Source organism: Gekko japonicus, unplaced genomic scaffold, assembly GCF_001447785.1.
Source record: "Gekko japonicus isolate JY-2015 unplaced genomic scaffold, Gekko_japonicus_V1.1 scaffold954, whole genome shotgun sequence".
NCBI lineage: Eukaryota > Metazoa > Chordata > Lepidosauria > Squamata > Gekkonidae > Gekko > Gekko japonicus.
This window is the reverse complement of record NW_015170304.1, coordinates 346,589-371,637: the sequence shown is the minus strand read 5'-3', so window position 1 is coordinate 371,637 and position 25,049 is coordinate 346,589. Positions and strand designations below refer to the sequence as shown.

At 46.9% G+C, this 25,049-nt stretch overlaps 1 protein-coding gene across 2 annotated transcripts in view; it reads left to right on the top strand.

Moving 5' to 3' along the window:
- Positions 1–3,206: 3,206 nt before the first annotated feature.
- The window catches only part of FGF13 (fibroblast growth factor 13), a 270,713-nt gene continuing 248,870 nt past the window's right edge, over positions 3,207–25,049 (top strand). Inside the window, exon 1 of one of the 2 annotated variants that reach the window (XM_015417972.1) lies at positions 3,207–3,315. In XM_015417972.1, the coding sequence (XP_015273458.1) occupies positions 3,267–3,315 (49 nt within the window). In that variant the 5' untranslated portion in view covers positions 3,207–3,266. The remainder of the gene's footprint in view (positions 3,316–25,049) is intronic. The other variant, XM_015417974.1, reaches the window with a different exon arrangement.

Here is a 25,049-nt window from a genome sequence, read left to right as displayed (position 1 = left end):
TTCATGGTTTGGGAACTACTAAACTATGCTTTGATTTATTTCTGGTATGCAATAACACCAGAGCTCACCACAGGCTTCGGTGTGAATACAATTGGGGGGAAATGAACTCACTGAAGAAAACCACTATTCTATAACTTTTACACACTTGGTTATACTTTTTATAATGTTTATAATTCAAATTTCTTCTTCTAAACAACATTTATCCTTATATAAAGTACATTTCATAACTATAAGCAAAGCCAGTAGATATGAGCTCCAAGGAGCTCTGGGTGGCATACATGGTTCTCTTCTCCTCTACTTTATCCTCATAACAACCCTGTTAAGTAGGACAGGCTGAGATAATGTGACTGGCTGAGGGTCACTCAATAAATTTTGTGGGGATTTGCAGTCAGGCCAAAATAAAAGGAAGATTCTTGTTACAGAAAAAGGAAATATGTAGATCTTCATGAAAGAGAAGCTCGGCATTAATTCAAATCCTGAAGAACTTGGCTACATAGAATCACAATTGTATTAATTTAAAATATTTGTATCCCTCCTCTCAGCAGTGCTTTTCCTACAAAGATGAAACATTTTTAAAAATTATCAAGGTAAATTGACCCACAATTAAAACCATCAGTTAAACAACTTGAGGACAGCTGTTTAAGAAAAACCTAAGAAAATCACAGAACCCAATTTAAACTACAAAAGAAATCAGAAAGGCCCAACCAATGCTAAATGCAGAAGTCAAAGAAAATCAAACAGATCAGTTAAAAGAGACAGCCGTCAAATTATTAATATAACTGCCTAAAAGTTAATAATAAAACACACACAACAGGTTTTCCATTTCAGACATTATTTGACAGGCAGGTGAGAAATCATGATGGGGAAGGAGGAGTTACGCTTTCCTCCCCCAAATTCACACCTGATAATCCTCAAAGGGCACATTTATTTCCATCTTTAAGAAAAAGAATATCGCATTACTTCCTGGGAAGTATTTGGCATTTAAGAGGAATATGATCTTAGTTTTGGAAACCACTAATTTTGGCCACATCTCAAGTTGTATTTCCAAAATTAGAGCTTGCCAAAAATACTTCGTATAAAAAAGTCATTCAGGAATTTAAAATTCAACGATGAACTGGGGTTTTTTTAATTGAAGTGTTAGCCAGTTTCCAGCTCTTGTGAAGTGTATTCTGTTTGCCATACTCACAGAGCTGTGAAGTTTTGTGTTGTTGTTGGTTAAAGACTCACCCCTGGGGCAGTCATGTTGGGAACTTGTGTGTTGTAGGGCAGGCTTAGGACTGGAGAGACCCTCCTCTGCCATGTAGCTGCAGCAAACAGGAGCAAACCGAGCCCCGTGGCAAAGTGTCTCCTCCTGGTTACCTGCAGGCCTCTCCATGCAAGAACACAAGCAGTCCTGCAAAGGTTGGTGTTGAGGACTGCCCCTGTGCAGTGTTCCCTGAGTTAGCGTGAGCTAGCTCACAGTTTTTTAGCCTCCGGCCTACAGATTTTTGTCTTAGCTCAGGAAGGATGGCTCCAGAGCAAACTAACTGATGCAGTAGCCAAATCACTTGCTCACAGCTTCAATGACAGTAGCTCACAAAGGAGAAGTTTTGCTTACGAGACTCCACAGCTTAGAGGGAGCATTGCCCCTGTGTGCCCCCAAACAGCAGAGGACGATACTCCTGCTGTACGTTTTGCAGTTCAGAAGAGAGAATTTTAGCAAATACAGCTTCTTTAATTCCTGAGTGACAAGCTGCAGCAGCCCAATTTTCCCCACAACTCTGAACTACACCATAGCCCTGTCTTCATTACTGTCTGGTCACCAGGTCTCTTCCTGCATCAAGATTTTCCCATTTGGGGGAGGGGCAGATTGTCTGAAATAACCAAGTTCCAGTGAGAAGCTGCAATTTTGAATTAGGGAGAAGCCAGAGGCGAGCAGATGCTTAATCCTTTATCTTCTGGTTGTACTCAAAATTTCCTCCTCCTTTAGTCCCAGATGTGCATTTAACTGCGCCAGAGCTGATGGGAGGCACTTCCACAAAAATTAGACTTTGCCCCTTATTAATTCTATGGAAAGAGACTTCCAGCTGTGGCTGGGAAAGGAAGCAAAAGTGAAAGAACAGTCCAATGGTGAGAACTTTCCTCCCCCAGATCTCTATGAAATTTGCCCCAAAAGATCCCAAGTTGGATTTCTCTGATGGTTGGAGGAGTAGAAGTGATATGTTAAAAAAAAAATGCATACAGGTGATTCAATGGAGCGCGCGCCCCCCTGCAATGTACAGGGAAATTTCTTTCCTGGAAGTCTGCTCCACTACTTGGTGAATATCTACATTTATTTGGACAAGTGTGTGTCTAATAAAACCCACCCGTCCTTTTAAGATGCTTGGTTAAGGGGGAGTTGGTGCGGCATGTACCGTCTTCTCTCCGCTCCCCATTTTTTGTGCAATAAGAGGCTTCATCCTGGCTTTCCCTTGAAGCAAAGCCAGAGCAGCCCTCCCTGCTTTTGATGCCATTGACCATCGCTAGAGCCCCAACAGGTAGCACCTGCCTCACCTGGGGGCAGGATAAAATGCGGACACAGCAGGTCATCCACGTCCTGTTATGAGTCTCCCCCCCTTTCCTTAAAGAAGCCCTGCACGTATCATCCACGCCCCCCTCTCTGCAGTGTAACACCTCCCCATCTGGGGTGGGTGTCGGGAGACTGCACCCTCCCCCTGCCAGCCCACCCCCACCCCCTTTTCACAGAGTGAGGAGGACAGAGGCGCGTGTGCGCGTAGGGCAGTCCGCCTGCCAGTAACGTCTGGGGGGTGGGCGAAGGCTCTTCGGAGTGGTGGTCCACCCCTTCCTCTCCTGCTTCCCGGGGAAGGTGGGGAGAAGAGAGGGGAATTCTGGCAGCAGAGCGGAGGGGAGACGGCTTTTGTCTCTCGCCAGTCTCCCAGCCACGGGGAGGAGGAGGAGGAGGAGGAGGGGGAGAAACTCCATCCTGCGGATGTCCACGGCAGCCCCTTCTCCCTCCTTGGCCCCCTTTCTCCCGTCCTAGGTACGCAAAGGCTTCCAGCAGCAGTCCAGGCGACAGGCTTGGGCAGTGCGGGCGGTGGGCTTGGAGCATCTTTCTGCGGCAGCGGCAGCAGCCAGCCAGCCAAGCCACCGAGATCGCATTTGACTCTTTGATTTATTTATTCCCTCTGCCCCCCCTCCCCTCTTCTTCCTTTTGCTTCTAGTTCTGGAAGACCAGCCGGAATCTCCACGAGGTCTCCTGGGGGGATTTTACAACCAAACTGGGATCTATGAGTGGGAAGGTGATCAAGCCCAAAGAAGAGAAAGATGCTTCGAAAGGTAAGACGTGTTTGCAAGCCCCCCCCCCCAACCCTCCTCCCTGCACAACATCCCTTTTGTCTCAACACCTCCCTCCCTCCAGAATCTCCTTTGTCTTTTCTCATCCTTTTCTCTTGCTGACCTTTGGGGGGGGGAGTGGGGGATAGTCTCGGCAATTAAAGCAGTCCTGATTATTATTAAAAAACAAACAAACCGCTTGCACACACCTTAGAAATATCTTGGCTAAAGGTGTCTTGTTTTGCCAGGTCTTCCCACTACCGTGAGATATAAACGGGAGGGGGGGCTTCTCCTACACTGCAGTGTCTCCCTAGCCCTGACTGTTTGGGATTCTTTCTTTTGTGTGTGTAGATAGCATGCGTGCATCGCTTGCTACCGTGCTCTGGCACAGACTTGGAGATTTCAAGGCACCAGGAGGTGTGGGAATAAATTCCACCATAAATCTCTCCATTGATTTGTTGGTAGTAATTGGAGCTGGGTTTGTAGATTGAGGAGGCTGGGGAGAAAGGAGACTGTGGCTTTTTTAAAAAAAATGGGGCGGGTGGCGGCAAGTGTGGGCAGTGGTGTTCACCGGGCGGGCGTCCCTTGGTCAAAGTAGAAAGTATTTCTTGTGTCTTCCCCTGCCTCTTCCACTGGCCAGACAGCTGAGCGAGTCCAGATTCCCAGAGGTTACAAGTGCTACAGAGGGAGGAGGGTCATCCTGGGAGCCCCCTCTTTTGGGGCACCCTACCTCTGGCAACAGCCTCTCCAAGAGGGTGCCCTGCTTGTCTGGTTTTTGAGTTTAATCGAGTGGCGCGTCTATTCAGGCTGAATCTCCCAGCCGCTTTGGTGAAACCATTGGAAAGGGCTGTCCCTAGTCTAAGGTGAATGTGGCTGGGCCCTGACTTCAGTTCTCACCTTGGGAGGAGTGCCCGGTCTGCAAAGAAAGGGGAAAGAGGTGCAGAAGTGGGAGGCAGCTTGCAAGGTGCACACCTAGAAGTTGCATGCGTAAGCAGAGGGGCCCTGAGATGCTGTGCATCTGTCGGCTTCCCTCCCAAGCTATTTCCAAGCAGTGGACTGGCTTCTAGATGTATAAACTGGGTAACAATTGCCATGGAGACGAAATGGGTGGGGGGAGGAGGAGGGCTTGGGTAGGGAAAATTGCTAGTGGATTACTTTCCGTATACTGATTTGTAACACCAAATATTAGGCAGAAGCTGCAGCTACACCGTGCTCAGCTCAGCCTTGGGAGGGAGCAGGCATAATGGGGGTGGGATGATGGGTACCACTGGGAGTAAAGGATGCTTCCCAAATGCCCCTCCTGTTTCCTTCACAAGGCTGGCGTAAGGCTTCCCTTTCACAGTCACATTACTAAATTTAGTATACACACATTTTGTGCAACAGACGCCAAGCCCTGCCTAGTCGCTGCAGAGCGAAAATCAAGAAAGCAAGTTGTGTTTCCATTTTTAATGGTGAAAATAAAACCTCCTAAGCCTGTAAGGGTTTTTTGTGGGGGGCGGGCTTCCAGTTAGAGACAGGGAGCACAGTTCTGTAGCACTTGGCAAGCACAGGATCCTGCACCATGAGTGAGCTGGAACTGGCCGTTCAACCCCGTCAGGGCCTTACATTTCCATTCTGAATCCACAACAGTTAAGCCCAAATCCTTGGGGGTTTTATTTAAGCTGCTCTTTTCCTCTTGGCTTGGGCTGGAGTCCGTGGTGGGAGAGGAGCCCGACCTCCCCAGCACCTCATTTAACCCAGCTGTAGATAAGACAAGATGCTGCAGAGAATGTTTTTCTTAAGTTACAATCAGGATTCTGTCTCATTTTAAATAGAAACCAATGCAGCAATTAGGTGTTTTTTAATGCAGACATCGACCTCTGTGTTGTACTTCAACAAGTGTGTGTATGGGGGGGGGAGAATGGTTTTTCGATTCATCCTCTCATGTGACATTTTTAAGAGGGAAACATTAACGTAGAAAAAAAAAGACATTCAAATGGCACAACCTGATTCATGGCTGTGATTCAGTACTGACACTTGTTCCCTGATATCACTTTCTTGCGGCAACTTCTTTGGTTCCTGAGATGTACTTCTCGGCTCATGTGAAAGCCATTGTTCATTTGCAGAGGTCTGTGTGTGTGTGTGTACTTTTCTGGCTCAGTTTTTATGTGTCACATTCATCTGGATTCTTTTTTTTATCTTGTATCCTTCTCAACAAATATCTTGAACTGATTTCCATGGGGTAAACCATTTTCCCTGTAGTTGTCTTGGATCAAATGCTTCTGTTTTTGCCCAACAACCATTACTCACCTGAATAATATTTCTTGCTTTTAATACAACATTTACTCCATTGAATATGTAGCTGCTGTTTATAGAAACCTGTATGAAAATAATCTGTCTAATGAGCTCTGTAGGTCGCCAGGAGCCTGCTAAGGACTATGTTTGGTTGCATTTTACATTTTGCATGAATTTTGGTTGCGGTGTAGCATCAGGGAGGTAGATTTTCTCTCATTTTGTACTGTCACAGTGGTAACTTCAGTGCAATCCTCTGCAGATTTACTCCAGTCTAAGATCATTGGGTTCAATAAACTTTAACTCTGCAGAGGATTTCACTGAAAATGCCCTTTCTTGCACGTATATCCCTCCCCCATCACTTGACTTAAACAAAACAAAACAAAAACCAGCCTTAACATGAGCTCATTAATAAAGCAAATCTTATAGTACTTTAAATGCAGGCTGCTCTGTGTGTCTTGGAGGGACACATCTTGTTTGATAGCACGTCATGTGATTCCAATATGGGTGTCATCCTGAAAGTTATTTTCAATCTTGAGGCTTTGGAGGGACTTTCAGAAGTTTCCCATTTGCAGTGACTGATCAGGTGCCCAGCTGGTTAGCTGCATTAATGCCGTTGCACCAGGGACTCCAGGACTGTTCACAGACATTCTTTGAATTTGAGATAAAAATCATAGCCCCAATAGCAAACTAACTGGCCTCCATGCTGATCATAAAAGCAGCACAATGGAGCTAACCACAAGCCAAAGGGAGATTTCTACAAACCTGAGACAAGCCACAGGCATGCAGAAGAACGTATTTCCTCCCAACCCCTCTTAATGGGGAGGAAGTACAAGGGTGGATAAAATGCAATTGCACAGCTGTGAAAATGAGGTGATGTGGAAGGAGCAAGAAACAGGTGTGCAAAGAAGTGGCACTCAGCAAATTGATAGGCCTGCCCCTTTCCTCCAGCATTCATTTTCCTCCAGCATAACGTATAGAAAACTATACATTATGTTTTCCCCCCCTGGCTCCTCACCTAGGTCTACATGATAAGAGGTTTGTTGTTGTTCAGTCGCACAGTCGAGTCCGACTCGTCGCGACCCCATGGACCAGCTCCCGCCAGGCCCTCCTGTCTTCCGCTGTCCTCTGAAGTTAGCTCAATTTCATGTTCGTTGCATCGATGACACTGCCTAACCATCTCATCCTTTGCCGTCCCTGTCTTCTTTGACCTTCAATCTTTCCCAGCACAAGAGGTACACTTGTGCATTCTCCACTGAGCACTCAGTTCCCAAGGGTGCACTGTGCATGAGGAGAGGGTGCTTAAGTCTTCACTCCTCTGCGCCATTTTTCTGAACTTAAAATGGCCCAGGGGGCTCTATTTGCCCTGTTGGTAGTGTTGCCAACTTACCTGCACAATGTTGGGCAATCTGCTGCCACTGCCTCCTCTTGGCCCCACCACTGCTCAAATGAGTGATGGGGGGGAGGGGAAGATGTCATTGATGCTCCAATGTCCCTTCTGCTAAAAACTACACTTGACATTACCAACACTCTAGGATTTCTCTGATCTGATTTTTTTTTAAACCACAGAGATCAGTGAAATCCTAGAGCACAGGTGATGTCACTTTCAGCTTTTGTCTAGAAGATATCTATACATATCAGTGGCATCTTTTTCTCTCCATGCCCTGTCCCCTTGGGGTCCCAGGTATACTCCTTACCTGTTGGTGGCTTGACATGCACCGATGGAGTACACAGAGGTTTCCCCATTGGGGCAGATGCCTCTCTCCCAAGCCTATTTCAGATTGGGAAAACGGGGGGGGGGGGTAGACTAAGCATGCTCTTCCTGTGTGCTGCAGTCCAGAGTTGAACTGGGCCTCATAAATGTCCTCACGTCACGGTGGACCTGATCCTGACTTCAGGTCTCTGTATTGTGTCATTAAGTTGAGACATGAGGCTGAGGTGGGTCCAGGCAGTTACATTTACCAGTAGGGTTGCCGGGCCTGAGTTGCAAAATACTTGGAGTCTTTGAAGGTGGATCCAGGAGATGGTGGGGTTGGGGAGGGGAGGGGCCTCAGCATGGTACAATGCCATAGAGTCCACCCTTCAAAGCAGCCATTTTCACCAGGGGAGCTGATCTCTGTCAGCTGGAGTTCAGTTGTAAAAGCAGGAGCTCTCCAGGCCCCACCTGGAGGCTGGCAACCTTATTTACCAGCCTTCCTGTGACATCCTTGCTGTGTGCTCTCCTTTGCCTGTTGTGCCAGAGTTCTGGCTCCACAAGGACAGGCAGCAGCCCCCCCAACTATGGCAAAACAAGGTTGGCTGTGGAAGGCAGAGCTCAATCTGCACTGGTTCACAGCTCCACGGGGTGGCAGACCCAGAGAACTGTGATGAAAGAAGGGGCACAGGAGCTACGCCTTCCTGCTACAAGCCAACACTTGTCTACTGTACACAATGCAGATTACTCGCAGGTGTAGGCCAAACTGGTCGTGGCCCTGAGGATGCTGCTGCCATTTTAAAGTCATTTTAAAGTGCCACAAGATTGGGCCAACAGTCTGGCATTCTTGTTCCCCCACCACACACATTTTCAAATGCCAGTACAGCTATGGGGGAGTGTTTGAACCCATTTCGGCATTTGGGGAGGAGGACTGGGCCTTCCTGGAATTCTAAAATCACTTTAAAATGGTGGCCAAGAGGATGCTGTCACTTTGAGTTTGGTCCTGAGTGTGGAGAGGACTACAGTTTGAAAAGGCATCGCTGGAGTGACAAAGCGGAAGGTGCCAAATGCAGGTGGCACCCGCGTCACTTCAGTGAGTAGCAAAGGGAGGCTTGGTGGGAGGATGAGGCACTTTCCCCCTCCCCCCTACTAGTTAGAGCATGAAAACCAACACTAGAACTGGAGCTAAGAGGTCTTCATGCTCTGAGTCTGGTGCAGAACCCACCACTTCAGGCATTCCTAAGCCAATGTTATGTATTATTCATAGAACCCTTTGCACCACTGGACTCTTGTATGCCGGACAAGTAGCAGCTGTACTTCTGCACCAATTCCAATTGAAGAGACACAAGGTGAATCTGTGTCTCTAGATGTGTGATGGCCCGTTTAGTCATCATGGATTGTCCTTAGTGATGGGTGGACTGCCCCTGGCTCCACTTGGAATGGGCTCGGGTCAGGCCTGATTATTAGCTCATTTTAAGCTCAGGCCCATCCTGAGCTCCAGGTCCTCTCTAAATGATGGTACTAGGAATGCAACAAAGCCTGCAGGTCTTCCTTCCCAGCTCCTTGTGAGTACCCCCTTTCCCGCTGCAGTTTACCTGTCATTGTCTGCAACGAGAAGGCCTGCTAGGGTTGCCAGCTCTGGGTTGGGGGGCAGAGCCTGGGGAGGGTGGAATCTGGGGAGGGAAGAGACCTCAGCATGATCCAATACCATAGAGTCCATCCTTGAAAGTGGCCATTTTCTCCTTCTGTAGTCTGGAGATCAGTTGCAAAAGCGGGAGATCTCCAGGTTCCACCTGGAGGTTGGTAAACCTGAAGCTTGCTGGTGTGGCCCATAGGCAGCAATAGCATTTTGTTTCTCAAGACCCCTGGGACAGGTTGCAGCAGCAGCCTTTCTTTTTGCAGATGATGGCAAGCTTCAGTTGAGAAGCAATGAGCACTTCTGGAGTGCGGGGGCTAAACTAATTATGAGCTGAACCTTCCATTCATAATTAGCTGGGGAGTTCCAAGGTGTGCACTTTCAGTTGCCTAATTCCAAACACTGGCTTCATTGTTACATTGCAGTCATCAAGTGATGACTATGCTTCTCATGCCTAACCTTTCATGTCTCGTCCTTGCTTGTCCTCTCTGAAAAAGGGAATCACCTGGCACCATTATTTTGAAGACCAACACAATAATATCAATAGCTGCATCCCCCTCCCCCTTTGTCATTAAGTCGCAGTCGTATGGTGACCCCACAGGGGTTTTCAAGGCAAGAGGCTTTCAGAGGTGGTTTGTCATTGCCTGCTTCTGCCTAGCAACTCAGGTATTCTGTGGTAGTCTCCCATCCAAATACTAACCAGTGCCAGCCCTGCTTAATTCCCAAGATCTGGGTAGCTGGAGGATTATTATTTTTTTAATTTATTTATTTATTTGGATTTATATCCCGCGCTCCCCGCAAGCGGGCTCAGGGCAGGTTCCAGCAGTGTAAAATGCAATGCAGTTAAAATCAGATTAAAACAACAGTATAAAATAACATAACTCCTAGGTACCATGTCAACTCAACAGAAACCATGTCAACAGTAGTGGAAACCAGGTATCTCAGTGGGTAAGTTGGCATTAAGATTTTAAGGATCCAGGCCACTGATGGGGTCGGCCACTGATGGGGTCGGCCACAGAGAGGGGGCGCCCGCTGCCTCAACCAAAACCCCAATGGAAGAGCTCCATCTTACAGGCCCCGCGGAATTGTAGTAGATCCCGCAGGGCCCTGATCTCACATGGAAGCTCATTCCACCAGATAGGAGCCAGGGCCAAAAAGGTCCTGGCCCTGGTTGAGGCAAGATTAGTTGACCTTAATGCTCTATGGGGCTCATATTGGGAGAGGTGGTCTCAGAGGTATGCTGGCCCCTGGCCGTAGAGCACTTAGTTACTCTATGTACTGTGTGGGAAGGGTTTCACGTGCTCTTCACTATTAAGAGATCTAGTGGACAAATTCCTCTAGAGCTTCGCTCTATTCACACAACCTGGAACCTTTTTTCTAGATGACTAAGGCAATTTTAGGGCAGTGAAGGATCATTAAAACTGAAACAGCTATGGAATTGTTTCCATGTTCCTTGTTCACCCAGATTTCTGATCAGCTTACCGCAGGGTGAGTCATAGGGTTGCCAGCCTCCAGGTGGGGCCTGGGGATCTCCCGCTTTTACAACTGATCTCCAGCTGACAGAGATCAGCTCTCCCAGAGAAAATAACTGCTTTAAAGGGTGGACTCTATGGCATTGTACCATGCTGAGGCCCCTCCCCTCCCCAAACCCCACCCTCTCCTGAATCCACCCCCAAAGTCTCCAGGTATTTTCCAACGTACACCTGGCAACCCTAGTGAGCCAAGAATGGATCCGTGTTTCAGTGCAGTGTGCTGTTGTAAGTCGTGGGTTTCATATACTATAGCAAGCTCCGCCACTTCAGAAAGACTTTTCTCTACCCACAGTTTTGAACAGCTGCTGCTAGTTGGAGTAGATGATACTGGGCCAGATAGACTAGTGATTTAACCTGCTGTAAGGCAGTTTCCCATATTTGTATAGTTCATACTTGGAACAAGATGTCTCAGAAGCCAGATGTTGCTGGCCCACTTTTACTGTGCTTCTTCTTTCAGAGGTTCTTAAGTTCTGAGGGTCTTGTGCTGGCTGTGTGAACTTATCCAGGCTGGGCCGTGTCTGGAAATCATTCTGTGTGACAGTCAAAAATCCCATTGGGCTTGCCTAAGCCTCAGGAAGGGCGAAGCAGTTCTTTGGCTCTGAAGCGTAAGGACTGATCTCTACCTGCTATTTATCGTGGCTTTCTTTCCCTCCCCTCCACTGTGCACCTGTTAAACCAATACCAGGGCAATCCATACATGAACAGAATTCTTGCGACTTCTGTGTGGCGGAAACTTTTTGCGTCTTCCACAGACCACTTAGGATCATCTCATGTCTTCTTGCTGCCTTATTGGTCCCAAGATAATCAGCATTTGTACAACATCATTATAGAGCCTCATTTGGTAAAGCAAAGAGACAAGACTCCCCCCCCCCATCATGCATGGCTAAAGAGATCCAGCAGTGCATGTGCTTCAGCGCAAGGAACTTCAGAGAAAAAGGCTGATACTTCCAAGAGCATTGCAGCCGGGGCTGTGTTCTTTGAACTTCAGACATCACAGGCAGGCTTAGAGCATGGTGATAAGCCCACATTATCAATTTATGGGATGGCTGTACCCGTCAAAAGGGCAGAGTATCAAGTTTCCATTTCAATTAGGACTCCCCCTCCAACCCTGTAAAGCTGTTGCACATTTTCCCGGGGCAATGGAGCAGTTTTTAACATGTGAAGTGAGGTCCCTTGACTGATTTGCGAAGAACACTGTGGCTGAAATTCCCACGGTGTCTGTGTTTAATCCCCCAACTCCAAACTGGGCTCTGTGAAAGAATCCCAATTGAAAGGTGGCTGGAAGAGGATTGGGGAGGAGAACTGGTGGATGAAGGGAAACGGCACGCCTTCCTTCTGCCCATCAGTTTTCTCCCAACTGTCCCCTGCCTCTGCATCTTGTGCTGCTCAAATTTGGGAGCCTGTATTGGCCACGGCAACATGTCATTTTGCTCATGTTTTCAGAGTTTACCTGGTTCTAAGAGTCACATCATGCCAGAGAGCAGGTCCCATGCATTTCCTGCTGTAATGTTGGCTCCAGGCCTTGCTGTGCTCCCTTGGTCTAAGCAAACCTGTAGCTCAGGGCAGTGGCTAGGCTTCCCAGCCCAGCCTGCTTGTTGCTCCTGCCACCTGTAGAAAACCTTAGAAGCTGGTCCTTGCCAGCCCTTGAATGGGCCAGTTCTGCACTCATGTGGAATTGCAGAATAGATTTGTGGATCTGGCCTTTGGTGCATGAGGACTATATAGTTCTCTTAGGGATGTGGGAACTGGGGATCCCCCGGAACTACAGCTCACCTCCAGGCTACAGAGATCAGTTCCCTGGAGAAAGGCTTTGAAAGGTGAGCCCCATGGCATTGTACCCCACCGAGGTCCCTGTCCGCCCCAGGCTCCCATCTCCAAATCTCCAGGAGTTTCCCAACCTGGATCTGGCAACCCTCCCCTCCTCCTCCACCACTGGTGGCTGGGGGGACCTGGCAACCCTAAGTTCTCTCTTGCCCCTCTTCCTAAACTAACACCGTGAATGCCTGCTTGACAATGAGCAGACTTTTGAGGGGCTGCATTTCCTGTGGTGTACTTATAGTTCATGAAATGCAGGAACCTAGGGAAGGTAGGGTTGCCAGCCCAAGGCATTTGTACAACAATTTAACCTGGATTCTGAGGGGGGGCAGGGTTTGGGGCATAATGCCATAGAATCCACCTTCCAAGGTGGTCATTTTCTCCAGGTGAAATTGTTTCTGTCACCTGGGGATCAGTTGTAATAGTGGGAGATCTTCAGCTACCACCTGGAAGTTGGCAAACCTAAGGGAAGGGAATGCTAACAGAGAATAACGTAGATCTTAGTTTGCAGAGTACTTCTTGTTTCCCAGAGCATCAGTTGTAATTATAATGTACGGACTCTCAATCACTAAGGTTTTTACAGTGGGTTATGTAACAAGTCGTGTGTTTCTGTTCACAGAAAGTGAATGTCTGGCATCAGACACCCCCTCCCCCCAAAAAAACCTCAGTAATTCTTACTTTGAGTATCCGCAGAACAAATTATCCAAGGGCCCTTACTCAGTGGCAGAACATTTGTTTTGCACACAGAGGGCCTCAACTGCTGTCCTTGGCATCTCCAGTAAAAAGACCTGTTCCATTCCATTCTCTTCCTGTTCTGCTGAGGGGTCGTTTCGTAGAAAAAGAGCTAAGGGAACTCATTAGGATAACTCATTAGCATATGCCACACCCCCTGACATCACCGGATGTGTGTCATAAGGCCACACACCCCACCCCCAACGGTCCCGGCCGCCGCCCTTGCAGCTTCACTGCCGAGCCCCATGAGGGGCCCGGCGGTGGACCTGCAAGGCCGGCGGGAGTGCAAGGAAGCCCCACGAAGGCCCTCCCTGGCCCCAGGCAGGCAGGGGTGGGGAGAGGCAGGGAGGAAGCAACTTACCCTCCCTCTTCTCCTGCCTCCTCCTGGCTGAATGAGGGCCAGAAGCGGGGCGGCCGGAAGCAGGGGGCGGGGCTTCGTCATGTGCCCCGCCCCCATACCTCACCCGGGGGAACTGCGATCCCTCGCGATCCCCCCCGAAATGACCTCTGGCTGAGTCTGAAAGCACAGGGTCTGCAACAGTGTTCCAAGATTGGGCCAAGCTGGAGCTGATCCTAGGCAGAAGTGCCTTGTTGCTAGGAGTGATCCAGGACTAAGTACTAATTCAAGAGCTGTTGAACCAACAAAGCTTATAACCCCACCCCTTCCTGTAAGTCAAAGTTGGGTCCCCCAGTCCTTCCTGGACTCAAGGAGTAGCATCTACCTCCTGTGTGTGAGAAGGCTGTCATATATGCACTCCTCTGCCTGGCTGAAGATTCAGCCCTGGCTCTCTGCTAGGTAAAGGTAAAGGTTCCCTTGCTCGAAAGCCAGTCGAATCCGACTCTAGGGTTGCGGGGCTCATCTCCGTTTCAAAGCCGAAGACCCAGCGCTGTCCGAAGATGTTTCCGTGGTCATGTGGCCGGCATGACTAAACGCCAAGGCGCACGGAACGCTGTTACCATTTCTGATATTGGAGAGTATTGTGGGCCTGGTGATAGAAGGGACCACTCAGGGGCTTCTGATCTACCTGCGTATCTGGCTGTTGGGCAAGAACCAGTTGTGACAGATCTTCTCCTGCAGATCGAGGTGGGGGGAGTGTCAAGGAGCCTGAGACATAATGGGGAGCCTAGGGGATGTGTACTCTTCCTCTTCTTAGGACTCTGACAGACTGGGGCAGACCTTTAAAAGATCTCAGGTGACAGATGTTGAGAAGGACCTCTCTGTGCATGAGACCCTGGAGAACTGCTGGCAATTATATGTCCGTATGCTAAATAACACCAATATCCAACTCGACTTGAATTTAGCAAACATTTGGTCAGCCTTTGCAAAAAAAACCCTCAGCTTTTTCAAAAATGATAACTTGAGTTAACCTCACAGTTAATGTCATATGAGAACCTGCCTTAGTTGGCTTGGGGGGGGGGGTCAGCATCGCTGGCAGGTAGCTCACTTAGAAATGTCCAGCAGCAGTTCCCCTTATTTATACATGACCATGCTGTATTGTTAGTAGCACTCTGGCTTATAAACCAAGCACATTCTAAATGTTTTATACTTTCCCCAAAATAAATAGTAACTTTAAAATACTGTTCCCCTAAATTTAATATGAATGGGTTATGCACCTGATCTACAGTCCCACCTACTCTTCTTCCTCCCTGTCCCATTATATAAAAAGAAATTGAAGCAAGGAGGCAACCATTGACCCTCCTCATAAATAATATGCTATTGGTACGTGAACAACATACAAGGAGTGCCTTTTGTACCAACTGGTTATCCGTAAACAGCAAGCCATGCCTCTACTCTGATTGGCTAATTCAACATAAATCTTCTCAACAATGCAGTGTTGTCTGCTCCAAAACATCCCATTCAGAGAGGATTGCCTGTATTAAATGTCCAGGAGGGAAGCAATGCCTTTAGCAGGCAACTAATCAATTAATGGCTGTGATAAATTAAATGCTTCTAGCTTTAAAGAAGAAGTACAGTTGACATCTCATGGATGTTCAATGGGAAAGCCTTCGATTGGTAACGGATCCAGGACATGTGGAATGCTGATTGCAAAATAATTGATGAGAGGGGCTGCAGAGGACCTGTCATTTGATGAATTATTTTGACTTGAATTTCAAGGGACAAAACCGAGGAAGTACATGAATTAAAATCTACATAGGTCAAGTGGCGTCTCAGGCATGTATATATGTCTGTATAGCTATCAGTTAGAATTGGATTTTATAACAGCTTTGCTTCAAATCACTACAAGCTGCAAGATTTCCCCACATCTACTTCCATTTGTCTAAGGAACTATCTCCAGGATCTCATTCTCATGTAACTGCCTGATGAGTTTATCTGGATTTTTTTTTTTTAAAAAAAAATGCTTGTATATTACATTATGCCTTGATTTCTGTGATGAAGGAACACGAGTATACATGTAATTAAATAATTATCCTTTGATTATTCCAGAGTTCAATATAAATTTGGAAAATTATTTGAAAAAGTAGCAAGTATACATGTGGATCTTATCGCCTCCTCTGCTCAATCTTGCTCAGTTCTACTCCTCACTCCAGGCCTTTTCAAGTGAAGCTTAGTGTAGCTTACTCTCCCCCCCCTTTTTATTATATTAACCCAAACCCAAAAAAATCCATTGATTTAGGCATATTCATACTAAAAGTGTTAAACCAAGTGTATGTCATGCAAAACTATATAGAACTGTATAATAAACAGTTCTCAAACAGGAGCTGTTTTATTAACCAGAAAAGAAAAGAAGCCTTGTAGATAGTGAAAAGGTTAACCTCCTCTCTCTTTCACAAGCATAAAATGTGGTTTTGGGGAGGAGTGAGCTAATCTCACCTGATTTCCTTCCTTACCACATTACCACATCCCTCATCTTTCATGCCTTTTGTCTATGCTGGTCTCAGGATCCCCCCTCCTCCTATTTCAACCAACTGAAAATCTGGCCAGATCAAACCCAGTGTATTGCTGCGAACCATAAATAAAAGGAAAAGGAGGGGAGAGGGAAAAGAACATAAAGAAAAGGCTTAGCTTCTTCAGTTTCATTGCTTGTGATGGTGAACACAGGAACAAGAATACTGAAAAGATCTCTCTTGTTTGTCTGAGGTTGCCAGCCTCAAGGTGGGGCCTGGAGATCTCCCACTTTTACAACTGATCTCCAGCTGACAGAGATCAGCTCCCCTGGATAAAATGGCTGCCTTGAATTGTGGACTTTATGACACTGTACCATGCTGAGGCCTCTCCCCTCCCCAAACCCTCCCCAAACCTCTCCTGGATCCACACCCAAAGTCTCCAGGCATTTTCCAACCCAGACCTGGCAACCCTATTTGCATGTTGGAACAATGCATTCAGGGAAATGTACAACCTCATGTTTTCTTTTTGATGTTGTAAAGTTGCTGTTTATTTGTGTAATTTTAAAAAAGCCATAAGCTACACCAGTTCAATATTTGCCTGTTCATGGGGTATGGAACCAGAGGTAAAAACATAATGACCAGATATGCATGGCTCAATGGAGTGCAGTTTTTTTTTAAGTTGCAGATTTGAAGTCTGAGGACTGAGACCTTTTATTGATCTGGGTGTATAGTTCTGTCAAAGCAGGTTGAAAAACATCAGAGCAGTCTCACCTGTGCCTCTGTCAGAGGGTTTTTATTTAAGTCATTGGTTCTGTATCCTGTGGGAAAGATGAAGACTAGTAGACTTCATCAGTGGCAACAATTTGGCATGAATAAAGACTGAGTCCAATGGCACCTTTAAGACCAACAACTTTTTATTCAAAGTGTAAGCTTTCCTGTGCAAAGCACACTTCTAAGTTCAGACCAACTGGTTTGCACATGAAAGCTTACACTTTGAATAAGACTTTGTTGGTCTTAAAGGTACCACTGGACTCAAACTTTGTTCTGCTTCTTCAGACCAACATGGCTACCCACCTAGACAATTTGACATCTAAACTAACTCTTGGGCCATGATCGATAGCTGCCAATGTTGGATTAGACTTGGCTAGGAAGAACAGTTGTCTAGCTTGGTACTGTATTGGCACTCATTTCATATTAAACATTGGAAGTGATAACAGATGTTCACCGCCATGACTGAAATTCAGATCCATCCCAAATTCCCTTTGAAGTTGGTGGGAGTTCTGGGTTGGTGGGAGTTCAGGGTTTTATCTCTCTAGGCTTTGCTTTGAATGAGTGGCATATTGTTAACATCCGGGTGCTTGTGATATTTTTTGAAATGCCCGTGTTATGATTCTTTATCTGTAATTGCTTGTAAGGCTCCAAATATAAAATAACTTGTAGTGTCTTAGGAAGAAGCTATGTTTACCCCTTTGTTGTTATCATTTTTGACACACCCACTTAGAGACATTGCTGCCAATTTTTTAATTTGCAAATCTTAGGTATTTTTGAGACTGGGGAAACAATCAATACATAATGTAATTTTAAAGAAAATGAACTGGATGCCTGGATGGGGCACGGGGAGCAGCCGAGGATGGACCCAAGGGCAGAAGCTGCCAAGAGTGTGGCCAACAGCAAAATCTTTCTTTTGCTCCTGTGGGCAGAGCTGGTGGAGGTGGAAGCCTAAGCTTCTGTTTATATTAAGGTGTGGCATGAAGGAACTGTGTGTGGATTGGGACATGTGAGACAACTCCCTTCCACAGTTTCTATTCACAAACTGAAGCAGCCTTATACTGAATAAGGCCATCGGTCCATATGGCCCAGTATAATTGTCGCAGCTTTCTAGGCTTCCAGGCAGACATCCTGTTTTGCCAGCCGCACTGCCACAATCCTACTGAATGCAGGAGGCTGCCTTATACTGAGTCCAACCATTGATCTATCAAGACCAATATTGTCTACTTCAACAGGCAGGGTTGTCAACCTCCAGGTGGGGCCTGGAGTTCTCCCAGAATCACAACTGATCTCCAGACTACAGACCAGGGCTGTTTTGGGGCAGGAACGCACAGGAACGGAGTTCCGGCTGGCTCCCAAGTTGGCCACGCCCAGCAGGAACTCATTAGCATAATAGGCCACACCCAACAGCAGAAACTCATTAGGATTGGCTACATTAGGGGTGTGTGGCCTAACATGCAAAGGAGTTCCTGCTACAAAAAGAGGCCCTGGGTTTTGACAACAAACAAGGTAAACAGAATAAGAAGGGAAAGGTGGGTGTGGCTGGATAACCACACTTCTGGTAACATGGGGGTGCGGCGGCCTAATGTGCTAATGAGCTGTGCTGTCAGGGGTGTGGCCAAATATGCTAATGAGTTCCTGCTGTTGGGTGTGGCCTATTATGCTAATGAGTTCCTGCTGGGCTTTTTCTACAAAAAGAGCCCTGCAGAGATCAGTTCCCCTGGGGTGAAAAATGAGAGCTTTGGAGGGCAAACTTTATAGTATACTGTAGATCCTAGGTGATATCCCTCTCCAAATTCTCTCATCCATGGGCAGCCCCTACCCCCAAATCTCCAGGAATTTTCCAGGCCAGAGTTGGCAACCCTGCCAACAAGCAATGATTCTCCAGGGTCTTAGCAAGAGGTCTTTTGCATTAACCACTACCTGGTCATTTTAATTGGGGATACTGGGATTGAACTTGCATACAAAACTGCTTGAAGCCCTTCTATATAATTGAAATGTATTGAAGCTGCCTTAACTGGAGACACTGAGGACTAATCCCAAAATCCCCATGCTCCGCCACAGACCACTGATACTTCTGACATCACATCACTGAGAGCCAGTTTGATGTAGTGGTTAAGTGCGCAGACTCTAATTTGGGAGAACCAGGTTTGAATCCGCACTCCTCCACTTGCAGCTGCTGGATGACCTTGGGCAAGCCATAGTTCTGTCAGAGCTGTTCTTGAAAAGAACAGTTTCTGCCAGAGCTCTCTCAGCCCCACCTACCTCACAGGGTGTCTGTCATGGGGAGGGGAAGGGGAAGGAGTTTGTAAGCTGCTCTGAGATTTCAAGTGAAGGATGGGGTATAAATCCAATTTCCTCCTCCTCTTCCTCCTCCTCCTTCTAGAGCAAGCACATGAATGCCTTATGATGTCTCTTGTGCTTAGTGTTGCCAACCTTCAGTTGGTGGCTGGACATCTCCTGGGGTTACAGCTGATTGCCAAGTGACAGAGATCAGTTGACCTGGAGAAGATGGCCACTGTGGTAGGTGAACTCTATGACGTTATGACCTTTTGAAGTCCCTCCCCTCCCCAAACCCCACCCTCCTCAGGCTCCACCCTCAAAATCTTCTGGTATTTCCCAACCTGGAGCTGGCAACCCATCCTGGATGACCATTCCAAAGGACTATGCCCACCACTGAAAAGGTCTGTTATCTTATTGTGGCTGTGTGGATGGTTCTAAGAGAGGGTACCTTAAGGAAGAAACTGTCAGTAAGTATGAGGGCTCTAAGCCATGAAGAGCTTTAGGGGTAATAACCAGCACTTTGACTTGGGCCTGGAATCTAACAAGTCGTCAGAGCAGTTGATGCAGCACGGGAGTTATGTGTTCTGAGTAGCTAACCCCAGAGAAGAGTATGGCTGCTGCATTTGGTACTGACTGGAGCTTCTGAGATGTCTTCAAAGGCAGCTCCAAGTACATCATGTTATAGTAGTCTAGTCTGGAAGATACAGGAGCATCGATCAGTGTAACCAGGTTGGTAGGATGTACGTACGAGGTCAGCTTGTGAGATGTAATTGAAAGAAGGAGTTTCTAGGGACAGCACTGACCTTTTTATCTATTAGCTGGGTCCAGGAACACCCCCAGCTCTTCACTTAACCTTTGCAGAAAATATTCTGGAACCAAACAAGAAAGTACCCAAATAAAGCTATGCTGTATATGTGTATATGTATATGGGTTGCCAACTCTGTTTTGGGAGTGGATCTGCATATTTGGGAGTGGATCTTGGGGAGGGCAGGATCTGGGGGCAAGAGGGACCTTAGTGGGATATAATGCTATGAAGGCCACTCTCCGAAACAGCCATTTTTTTCCTGGGGGGACTGACCTCTGTCTTCTGTAGGTTGGTAGTAACTCTGGAAGATCTCCAGGTCCCACCCTGATGACTCTACTTAGGAGGGAACCCCCAGGAATACTGGGTATTGCATTGTCCATGTTGAGACTACAAAATTTAAAATGAGCAAAAACAAGAGTGAGGAGTAGGGGTCCTCCCCATCCTAGGCATGTAGCTAATATTAGCAGTTGCAAAGGTTAAGGAAAATCATTGCTGGTCCCATTCCTGGAAACAGGTTCTGCATTCAACAGAATCAATCAAGGGATGGAACTTCTACTGGACTATATCAGTTCAGCCAGTAAGGGAAGAGAGTTGCATGTTTAAGTCCCCCCCCCCCCACAAACACACATGGAGCTCATATTCTTGCAAGGAGAAAAACAGTGTGTCAGGTGCCCTTTTTTCCTACTTGGGGAGATTAGTTTAATGATGGAGCAATCCTATATGCAAACTCCCTGCCCCCTCTACACTCACTCACACCTGCAGCCTGAAGTGATGCAGTCCAAGTCTTTCTTTTTGAAACAGTTTAATTACTAGAATTGTGTTATTTTCTCTCCCCACCCCACCACCCCACCACCAAATTCTGACATTTGATGATTCAGCTGGGGCATAATACAGCATTCTACATCTTTGCATAAGCTGCCCTTGAGCTGTCAGCCAATCCAAATGAAACTGAAGAAAGAGATGCCCACAGGGGCATTCCACTTGGGTGGGTGGGATTTGACATATTTCATAGCAAAGATGCCATCCTTTCAGACTATTAACTCATTGTAAGTTAAAGCAAGGGGAATCAGTCTCTTGATTCCATCTGATTTTTCTAAAGCTGGCTTTCTGAAATCCTTGACCAGTCCTTCTAGGGGATGAGCAAAAGCCTCATTGTGATTCCGGGCTGTGTGTGTTGGGCAGCAGCGGTGGGGGTGGGGCTGCCTCTCCATGCAGGGCCTCAAGCGGTGTTTCTTTAGGTGTAATACCAATTTGTATGGCTCCCCTCCAGTGTTCCCTCTAAGTTGAGTTAGTGTGAGATAGCTTTTTTTTAGCCTTCAGCTCACGCATTTTTGCCTTCGCTCAGGAAGGATGGCTCCAGAGCAAACTAATTTATACAGTAGCCAAATTGTTTGCTCACAACTTTAATGCCGGTAGCTCACAAAGTAGAATTTTTGCTCACAAGACTCCACAGCTTAGAGGGAGCATTCCATCCCTGGAACCTAATTCTCTGTGATGTCGTCAAGCCACCCTGTTGGACTACGGGGACTGCAGTAGGCTTGCCAACTCCGTCTTGGGGAAATTCCCCGAGATTTGGGTATGGTGCCTGGGGGAGGAGAGGGAACTCAGTGGGGAGGTCATGTCATGTAGTCCACCCTCCAAAGATGCCACTTCTTCAAGGGAACTGAGCTCTGTAATCTGAAGGTCAATTGTAGAGAACTCTGGACCCCATCTAGAGGTTGGTAACCATAGACTGCAGCCTCCGTCATCACCCTGCTTGGACCTTGCCTCTGTGCCCACCATGCCCACCCTTACCCCAGTCCCTGAAAGCTGGGCCACCCCATGTCAGCCTGAAGGATCGATTTTGCCTTCGGGGAAAACATGACTCCAAAGCTAAATCTGTATCCATCCTCTAGTGAATGCAGCTATTAAGAATGGGAATAAAACTTTCTGCATGTGCAGCTCCATCTCTTCATCTATACTTCTTCTTCCTGGGTTCTGTTTCCTACAGATTGTAGGGGCCCAAAATGAGAAAGGGTGGCTTTCTTGAGGCCATCTATTAACCCCATGGCTGGGAGGAGATTCGAACTGAGGCTCTCCTTGCTCCTTTACATAACATTATCTCCTGCTGGGAATGGTCCACAGTGGTGGGGGGTGTTTGCAAACATCACAAGTTAACAATAATACAGTGACGGTAGTGATGAACATCCTAATCAGCCATGATTGGTATTTTGTCTTCTTTTTTTTTAATCCTGCTCTTCTTCCAAGGAGTTGTGGGTTGTGTACATGGTTTCTCCCTTCACCATTTTATCCCCACAGAAACATGGAGAAAGCCACTAGCCCAAGATCATCTGGTGAACATACAGGGATGGTGGGACTTTGAATGCGATCTTGCAGTTCCTACTGCACTGATGTCTTCCAAGAGAGCCAGTTCTGCATAACAATTGTTGCTGCTGAATGAGGGAGATGCACTGAGGGAGACTACGATAAATAAGCATTTGCATTGTGACTTGATGACTAGGTGGAATTTCCCCCATTGGCTAGGAAATTTTCCCAGGGACACACATCCCATCTGCTAATATGTTCCAGTGCAGTTGGTTGCCTGGTCTTGTAAAAGGAATTTGCTCTCTCAGAATGTCATTTTTTCTAAAACATTCTCTTATTGCCTCTCCATAAATCTAATCCTGGCAGCTCTTGCTTATAGTCAATTTACAGAGCTGAACAAGGCCAACTTTGAACCAACAAACTATCATACCTGGAATGGTCTTCAATAGCATATCGCCTGATGTTCCCGTCAAGGATCATTTTGGAATATCAAGCATTTAAGGAAATTTGATGCAAATGTGTGTGAAGTCCATCTTCTGGGGCAAAATGCTTAATCCCAGAAGATGTTGCTTGCTGATCTAGTGATTTTGGTTTACTATAAGTGGCTTTTGGTGGAAAGTATTTGGTTAAACCTTTTCCTGTGGCCTGATGCTACATACATTGTCTCAGAAGTGAGCCCCAGTTAGCTCTGTGGGCCTTCCTTTGTGTATAGATTTTTAGTCTTGGAATATTTCTCTCTACCTTAACATTTTAAAAAAGAAGTTCCTTTCTCTTCATGACCCAGTTTGCTTACCCGAAGGGGAGTGTATTAAGACCAAAGAGTCAAAATCAGTGGGGATTTACTGCTCTACACTGGTCATGAGGTGACCATTGCTATATGCAGGGTATCCAGTGCCAGGCAAAGGGGGCAGAGCCCAGAGATAAAGGAACACAGCAGCTCCCATTAATTACATGATGACTTTCGTCTGCAAATGGGGGGGGGGAGGTTAGTTGTATACCAGACATTTGTGTCACTCCAGGTTTTTTCTTAGCTCCATCTTTAAGGTAACATTGCTGCTTTGATCTTTCAGGTTGGGGCAGGGCCATGTCTCAGTGGTAGAGCATCTGCTTTGTGTGTGTATGCATGCTCATAAAAGGTAATGGAAGAAAAGCAACATTTCAATAATATTTTTTGCTGAGCCATTTAATGTTGTTTCAGGATTTTGGGAATTGCTCAGTTAACTAACCGCTGTGGCTCAGTGACAGAGCACATAGTTTGCTTTCAGGACATCCTGAGTTTAGTGTCCACTTGGAGGCTCACCGTTGGGGGAGATCTTCTCTGCCTGGATACCCTGGAGAACTGCTGCCAGTCAAAGAGACAAGTTTAAACTAGCATTATATGCAGGGGTTGTTTCGTAGAAAAAGAGCTAGGGGAACTCATTAGCATAACTCATTAGCATATGCCACACCCCCTGACATCACCGGAAGTGTGTCATAAGGCTACACCCCCTGACATCACCGGAAGTGTGTCATAAGGCCACACACCCCGCCCCCAACGGTCCCGGCCGCTGGCGCCGGCCTTGCAGCTCCACTGCCGAGCCCCATGAGGGGCCCGGTGATGGACCTGCAAGGCTGGCGGGAGTGCAAGGAAGCCCCGCGAAGGCCCTCCCTGGCCCCAGGCAGGGGTGGGGAGAGGCAGGGAGGAACCAACTTACCCTCCCTCTTCTCCTGCCTCCTCCTGGCTGAATGAGGGCCGGAAGCGGGGTGGCCGGAAGCAGGGGGCGGGGCTTCGTCATGTGCCCTGCCCCCTCGTACCTCACCCAGGGGAACTGCGATCCCCCGCGATCCCCCCCGAAATGACCTCTGGTTATATGGCAGCATCATAAATAAACTGCAAGTGTGCCAAAAGGACATCAAAAAATTGCCTTTGACATATGCATAGCCTAGAATTAGGTTGGGAGTACTAGGTACGACAGTGGGTGTAGCAGAGCCAGGAGATCCGAAGATTGTCTGGCAGCCTGGAACTTTAGCTCTCCCCCCCTACCCCTGGCGAGCTAGGTTTATTCTTTGGGCTGAGAGAACTGTGATTGACCCAAGGTCACCCAGCTGGCTTCAAGTGGAGGTGTGGGGAATCGAACCTGGTTCTCCAGACTAGAGTCAGCTGCTCTTAACCACTACACTAAACTGGCGCTCTCTTGAATGTGGTTTCAAACAGGGATTGTTGCTTGGGGTGTGGACTCCTCTAATGTTTGCCTTTGGTCAAACTGTTACGGCAAGTTTTTGTATGATTTCAAAAACCTGCCAGATCTGTTTGACTAGATACTGCAGTAGGGCAAAAGAAACGTATGTGCATGGAACAGGAGGCGTTGCTTCCCTGGAACCACTGTCAATTCTCTTAAACCCCTTTGTCCATCTCTGGCCTCAGCATAGTTTCTGATGACCTTTACCCATTGCTTTATGTAAACTGGAAGCTGGCATCATTAACTGTACTGTTAATTAAGGACTTCAAGCAATAAGCTTATTAAAACCACTCCACAATGTGTTTGGTGCTCTCACATCATATGCTAATTGGATTTCTTAGCCCTTTCTCATGTGCTGTATTTTTTGATGGACAGGGAGGGGGCGAGAGAGAATATTTTCTGATATAAAGCAATCCCCAAGAGCAATCCATTAATCTGTGAGTCATATACCTTCAGTTCTTATATTATATTTACACAGAATCTCATGGTGCCATTTACGTAACTTTTTTGCAAGTAGAACCACTCACTTTTGCTTTTGGCCAAACATACCCCAACCTTGCCATTTTGAAATGCTACTCATTTGATTCAAATCCATGATGTGGTTAAAAGGCGCAACAAGAATGATCAACAGTACATTGTTTAATGGGCTGGTATCCCTACCTGGATCTTACTTGAACAGTTGCTGACTTAGTGCCTCTTCATATATACAGAGATGGAAGAGGTATAGTTTGACAGTACCACTTTGGACTGCACATGTGAATTTTTCCCTGTTCATGCAAAATAAGTGTATTGGGGATAATACAACATTAGTTCTTGTCCTCCTGACTTAACA